Source organism: Vigna unguiculata, chromosome 5 (assembly GCF_037176805.1).
Source record: "Vigna unguiculata cultivar grain cowpea cultivar isolate G323 ecotype 2 chromosome 5, ASM3717680v1, whole genome shotgun sequence".
Taxonomy (NCBI): Eukaryota; Viridiplantae; Streptophyta; class Magnoliopsida; order Fabales; family Fabaceae; genus Vigna; species Vigna unguiculata.
Genome location: NC_140796.1, coordinates 1,499,800 through 1,507,000, shown reverse-complemented (window position 1 = coordinate 1,507,000; position 7,201 = coordinate 1,499,800). Strand labels below are relative to the sequence as shown.

Here is a 7,201-nt window from a genome sequence, read left to right as displayed (position 1 = left end):
AGGAGCAGGAAGAACTGCCCAATACTTGCTCTTGGGGAACATGATGTCATTTTAATCAAGAGGAAAGATTTAATATATACTAAACAATAAAAAAATCTAGGAAAGAGGGGTGAAAGAGCAAAGCAAACTGAATATTATTTGCTCTCCTTAATTATCTTTTTGATTCTCATAGCACAGTGGTTTAGTAAAATTGGTCTGTAGTTTATTATTTTAAAATATACAGTTATCAGTCTTAAACCTGAGACTTGACTTCTTATCGACACGAGTATGGAGAACAGAACATACAATAAAACCATTATATCACTCAAAATGTGTTCAGAAGATTTATATATAACTTATTTGTGTTTATTTTATAAGTTACAGTATCCTTTTTATTCATTGAAATTAAATGCAAATACATAGAATTTTATAACTGATCGGGCTAGTAAACAATTTGATTAAATCCTTTATGATTTATTTTAGGTTAATTATAATTTAGTTATTATATTTAGACTTTTAATTTATTTTGGTCCATAATTTTTGATTCAATTGGCTATTTATTTTTGTAAAAAAACTTAATGTAAGTCCTTGTTTAGATTGACAACTTTGTTTGGAATTGTCAAATGTTAAAATATATGTACATACATTTTAAAATTTGGATTATTTGTTATTTTAAAATTCTTTGGACACTTTTCAACTAAAATATAAACTAAATTTAGACACAACAATTGCTGTTAACATCAATTTAATGGAATGAAAAACATTAAATTTTTTTACAAAAATAAGAGTTTAATTAAATCCTTTTAAAGAATAGGTACTTAATTAGTCAAAAGAAAATATAAGATAAAAAATATATAAAGATTGAATTATTAATTAAGCGAACATTATCTATTCATCAATGCCTATCTATTCAGGGTTAAACATGTACCTTTATGCATATTACATACTTTTTTCTTATAGTTCTTTAATTAACCACTAAAACTCAATCTTTTCGATTACTCTTTTCATCTTAACAAAATTTGTCTAACATTTTCAAAGTTAATTACTTCAAAGGGTCTTTCAAAAATTTTGGATAATATTTTAACTTCAAGTCTATTGACATGGGTCAATTAGAGATTTATTCTTACAGACATATATGAGCACTGAAGAAAGAAAAATTTATACGAGGAACGAATAATGAATATTCAAACTATTAAACTGTTATTGACTTCAAATTTTAAATAATGATGAACTATTAAGTGAATCAAAATAAGTCTAAATTGAGAACTAGAAATAATATAATATTATTAGATGTATCATAATTATATAAAACTTGTACTACAACTTAAAAGAAAAAATATATACATCCAATAATAAAAGATACCTTAGTTTTTTATTACAAAAAAATATTGTTAAATCAATACATTGTCGACACAAGTGAGCCACTTTTGACAGAAACAGTACGAAGGCTACACGAGTTTGAAACACAGAAAGATTGAAAATAGTTTTTTTTTTCATTTTATATTTCAGAGTCAAATACTTGGAAATAATTAAATTGATGGCAATTTGGTTTGGTGCAGTGCGGTGGGACATATTAATGCAAAGGCAAAACACAATTTGCAAACATAATTGAAAAAAAAGGGTAACCTAATAAATCGGAGAGACCAAAAACACCCACCGTTGTATATTGTCCTCTGCCACCCAGCAAAGGAAAGGGACCAGCAAAGCACCCCTTCGGAGATCTCAAGGGCCCTTCCCTCGTACTCTCCGAACTCACACCCTTTCTCTTCTTATTTCCCTCGTTTTTCAATTCTCTTCCCCAATTTTTCGTTCCCTCATGGCCACCACTTTCTATTCAACACATTGTCGTTCACTCGCCACCACCTCCTCCTCTTCCTCCGCTTCCTTCCAACCCTCTCCCTTCTCGTCTAACCTCGCTTACCTTCAACGCGTCACCTTCTCGCACCGCTTTATCGCTTCTAAGGTCTCTCTCAAGTATCAACCCCAGTCGTATCAGATTCCGGTCCACACCCAGCAACAGGAAGGTTCTTCTTCTTCTTCTTCTCTTTCTTCTTCTTATGCCCTTTTGTTTCTTTCTTTTAAATTTTCAATCTTTTTCTGATGGGTGCTTTCCATTCTTGTTATGCTGTACTACACATGTAATTTGGGATGTGTCAGGGAGAGACGAGAGAATTGGAAATGGGTGTTTAGTATGTTATGAGATGACTTTAACAGGCATATGTTAGTTGGAAATCTTACTTTGTCGACCAATTTGAATCCATAAAAAAAATTTGAGTTTGCAAAAGGAACTGTAGTCTTGCATTTATGAAACTTGGTTTCTGGCAAAGTATTGGTGCGTGTGAATCTACTCCATCCAAACTGAGTTTATTCTCCGAGCTGTGTTTGGAGCGCCCCAAATGGGAATACAAACATAGCCCCAGTCCTTAACGTAGTAAACTTATGTAAGTAACTGCTCAAGTATTGAATATCCAACAGTTTAGTCTCGAAGTTGGTATGTTTTTCTTTCGTTCAGTGACCGGTTTGATGGTTTTTCAGTACTCGAGGGACTACTTATCATGATTTCTAATGCTTGGGGGATCGCTTGTACATTTTAACTTCTTTATATTTAACAGAGAGTAATTCTCTAGGGATCAAATTGAGGGTTTATTCCAAGCTTACTATATCTGATTGGTTCTGATTAGATGAACATGTAAAAAATTACACGGGTAGTGCATTTATTATATATTCTTATGATATATGGTTTGGAAAATCCTTAGTCATATATGGCGCGTGTGATTTCTAAATGTAGGTGCAGTAGCTTCTTCCGTGGCGCCTGTTGAAAACGGCACTTCTCACAAGCAGCTGAATGCTGAATTATTGTCTGTTAAGTCCCCGAAGGAGTCTCTAGTTGAAGACGGTTTTGAAAAGGATGGAAATGAGTCCACTGTTAGTATTACGGTTGTCGGAGCCTCTGGGGACCTTGCTAAGAAGAAGATATTTCCAGCTCTCTTTGCACTTTACTATGAGGATTGTCTCCCTAAGGTTGGATTTGGATCGATGGTATTATTTTTTATTTGTGTTTGGATTGAACTAATGCTTTGGTTTATGGCAGCATTTCACCATCTATGGTTACGCACGGAGTAAGATGACTGATGCAGAACTGAGAAATATGGTTAGCAGGACCCTCACTTGTAGAATTGATAAGAGGTGATTATTATATCTAATTATTTATCATGCTTAGGGTTAAGCTTCGTATTTAATGTTTGGAAATTCGTGCTGTGGAATTTCAGAGAGAACTGCAATGAGAAGATGGAGCAATTCCTAAAAAGATGTTTCTACCATTCTGGTCAATATGATTCTCAGGAACACTTTGCCGTGCTAGACAAGAAGCTGAAGGAACAAGAGGTAGTTGGATTGGAAAGGGATAATATGATATAATTGTTGTTTATAGCTTAAATGTGGTCAGATTCCTACTGTAAGAAGCAAGCATTGTTCTAAATATAGTTTTCTGAAATAGTAGAAATTTGATAATTGGAATGAATGCATGTTTTCCAACTTGAAAGGAAAATCTCTTGCTGAAAAGCAAATAAAAAAGATGAAGAAAAAAAAAGGGTGGAAACAAATAAAGAAAACGAGAAAGAATTTGTATACATTAGCTATTTTATACCGGTTACGTCCATAGTAGATCTCTATAGTTGATATCTACTTTGTATTATGACATTTTCCTTTTGTCTCCATGACCAATTGGCCATAATTTCACTGATGTTCTAATTCTTCAAATATAACAATACCAGATGACATCATTAAGAAAAAAACCTATTTGTTCATGTTTTAATTAGAATCAACGTTTAATTAGAATCACATGCTTGCATTCTTTCATTCTTTTTCTCTCCAATCTTCACTTTTTACTTTTGTGTGCATTTTTTTATTGTATGCAATTTTTATCTACCTCAAGCTAGGTATACGAATAAAGAAAAAACTTATTTTATTTATTTTTGTTCGAATAGTTGAAGCTAATCTCAGCATTTTTATTATCAGATTTTAACCATTCTGTTTGAATATGAATTTTGTTTTTGTAGGGTGGGAGAACTTCTAATCGCCTGTTTTATCTTTCAATTCCTCCTAATATATTTATAGATGCTGTAAAATGTGCAAGCTTGTCAGCTTCTTCTGGTAATGGTTGGACCAGGGTCATTGTTGAAAAGCCTTTTGGTCGTGATTCTGAATCTTCAGCTGCATTAACAAAATCACTCAAGCAGTATCTGACTGAGGATCAAATTTTCAGGTTTTCCAACTAACACTAATCATCTTCAACTTTAAGATTGTAATGTGCATTTTATAAAGTGGGAAATATTATACAGAATTGACCACTATCTTGGGAAAGAGCTTGTGGAAAATCTTTCTGTCCTCCGATTCTCAAATCTCATCTTTGAGCCATTATGGTCAAGGCAGTATATAAGAAATGTACAGTTGATATTCTCGGAAGATTTTGGCACTGAAGGACGTGGCGGGTAACTTTTGTTCCTTCACATCTTTCACACTTTCTGTTCATATAATGGGGATTCTTATCCATTTCCATTGTACTATATGTATAGGTACTTTGACCATTATGGTATCATAAGAGACATTATGCAGAATCATTTACTTCAAATACTAGCACTCTTTGCAATGGAAACCCCTGTTAGTTTGGATGCAGAGGATATAAGAAATGAAAAGGTCTCAAATGGTTATATGCCTTGAATTTAGTTGTTCTAAGTAATTGTGAAATTTTCTTTTTCACCAGATTCTCAATTACCTAATGGATCTCAGGTCAAGGTTCTTCGTTCAATGAGACCCCTACAACTTGAAGATGTGGTTATAGGCCAGTATAAGAGTCACACAAGAGGAGGTGTTACATATCCAGCCTACACTGATGACAAAACTGTACCAGTAGGCAGCTTAACCCCAACATTTGCTGCAGCTGCCCTCTTTATAGATAATGCAAGATGGGATGGGGTACCTTTCCTGATGAAGGCAGGGAAAGCATTACACAACAAAGGGTAAGGGAAGGAAATAAATTTACTTTATAGTGTTAGCCATCTATATATACTTCTAGGTCTCCACGCCCCACTTTAGATATATTTAACTGCTATGTTGTTTTGGTTTCAGAGCTGAGATACGGGTACAGTTCAGGCATGTGCCGGGTAATTTGTACAACCGGAACTTTGGTACTGATCTTGATCGGGCGACCAATGAACTTGTGATTAGAGTTCAGCCTGATGAGGCTATTTATTTGAAGATAAACAACAAAGTACCAGGTCTGGGAATGAAGTTGGACCGCAGTAATCTAAATCTTCACTATGCAGCAAGGTATTTTGCTTTTACTCTTAAAATCAACTTTATGGGACCCCTGAAATACACTCTTCGTTAGATTATTATCTCACAAATTCACTTCATTCTTAGTTTCTTGCTTTCTTAAACTGGTGGCAATGTTCAACATTGATCTAATGTCCATATAATCTTTGTGGCCGGTGACATGTCTGCCATGCCACCATAATTCCAGGATTTTTCTTGCTCCATAAACGAAATTGGACATTTTGAAAGTAGTAAAGTGATATATCTATGGATGACATATTGTAAGATCATTTTGAAAGTAGTTTTCATTTTTACTTCATTACAGATATTCAAAGGAGATTCCAGATGCTTATGAGAGGCTACTGTTGGATGCCATTGAAGGAGAAAGAAGACTCTTCATACGTAGTGATGAACTGGATGCAGCATGGTCACTCTTTACACCTGTACTGAAGGAACTAGAAGAGAAAAAGATAATTCCAGAGTACTATCCTTATGGTAGTAGGGGTCCTGTTGGTGCTCACTATCTTGCAGCCAGATACAACGTAAGGTGGGGTGACCTTGGTTCAGACATTGACCGCTAACTCTCAAATTTTGTTCACTTGTGATCAGCCTCAGATGTTAGCTATTTTGTGGTTTCTGCTTTGCTTGCATTTTCCTTTTCCTTCAGCACCATGTTTACTTCTCTGATGGAAGGCAGATATCAGGCACACACTTGAAATCATGTAAAGCAATAAAGCATCTGGTTTCAAAGTAGAGTAATAAAGCTCTTAGATCATCATTGATTTTTTTTTTTAGTTATTGTTGTTGTTTGAGAGTTAGGAAAGTTTGGACGGAGGAAATGTTTCATTTAGTTGCCTACCAATGTAGTTAGGTGATGATGTATTTTGATTTTGAAGAGGAAAATGAAGAAAGCTCGCAAGTTAGTATCAAACACAACCCATTCAGGTAATTCTCCTGCAACCTTGATTGTGTTATCATAACAAGAGATGATTTTTCATACATTATCAATGTGTTGCATTATAATTTTTCATTGATTTGTTACATGTATCTGACAGAACTTTCGCTTTTAATGATAACATTGACTATACTAATTATGGATAAACAGATAATAATATTTAAACGTAATATTTTTGGTTAAATCAAGAAAATCATATTGCTTTGACTGAGGAAATATGCATTTAAAAGATAACAGTTAGAACTGATATGACTGATTGAGTGCATACTTAAGTATTATTATATTGTTTTTAAAGAAAATTTACTTAAATCCTGTAAATTTCTATTTCATCTTTCTTTTAGGAAGTACTTCATTAAATAAGATATTTTTTTTTCTATTTGTGCAAGAATGTATTATTGAGATGAATGTCTAATAATTAAAATTTAAATGTATTTTTAGTGTCTCAAGTTGTTATAATTGTTTTTCTAGGTTTTTAGAAATAATCTGCAAGGGCTCTAAGAACATACAATTATTTTTAAGTGCTTTAAATACCTTTTTAAGGCTAAATTATGCAGAAGAGTACGATGTAATGCGATTGCATCTATTATCGTTACAGTCTTCTCCAATTTTTATAGGCTTTTACTCGCTGCACTCTTGCAATTTCTTTGCGTACCCTCTCAAAATTTTGAAATAACCATTTTACCCACAAGAAAAGCGACTTTCAGATTGTATATTCTGAAAACTTTTCGGAGCAAATTATTAAGAATTTTTAGAACATTTCCGAAATAAAATTTTTGGAACGAAATTTTCAAAATGTGACTTTTGGAACATTAAATGTGTTTTTGAAATAAATTTTCCACAATGAAAATTTCAAAAAAGAAAAATTCCGAAACTCAAAATGTCTTTCAGAATAAGTTTTTTGAAAAATGTTATGAAAAAAAAAAGCTTTTTCGAACACATGAAACGAGTTTTGAA

At 33.2% G+C, this 7,201-nt stretch overlaps 1 protein-coding gene across 1 annotated transcript; it reads left to right on the top strand.

Moving 5' to 3' along the window:
- The first annotated feature begins 1,615 nt into the window (after positions 1-1,615).
- Positions 1,616-6,322, top strand: LOC114185253 (glucose-6-phosphate 1-dehydrogenase 2, chloroplastic-like). The gene is made up of 10 exons (XM_028072874.2): positions 1,616-2,003; positions 2,768-3,000; positions 3,071-3,165; positions 3,249-3,363; positions 4,038-4,243; positions 4,320-4,469; positions 4,554-4,674; positions 4,768-4,997; positions 5,107-5,307; positions 5,618-6,322. The coding sequence occupies exons 1-10, from the start codon at positions 1,796-1,798 to the stop codon at positions 5,871-5,873; spliced, it is 1,815 nt and encodes a 604-aa protein (XP_027928675.1). The 5' UTR covers positions 1,616-1,795; the 3' UTR covers positions 5,874-6,322.
- Positions 6,323-7,201: the final 879 nt, after the last annotated feature.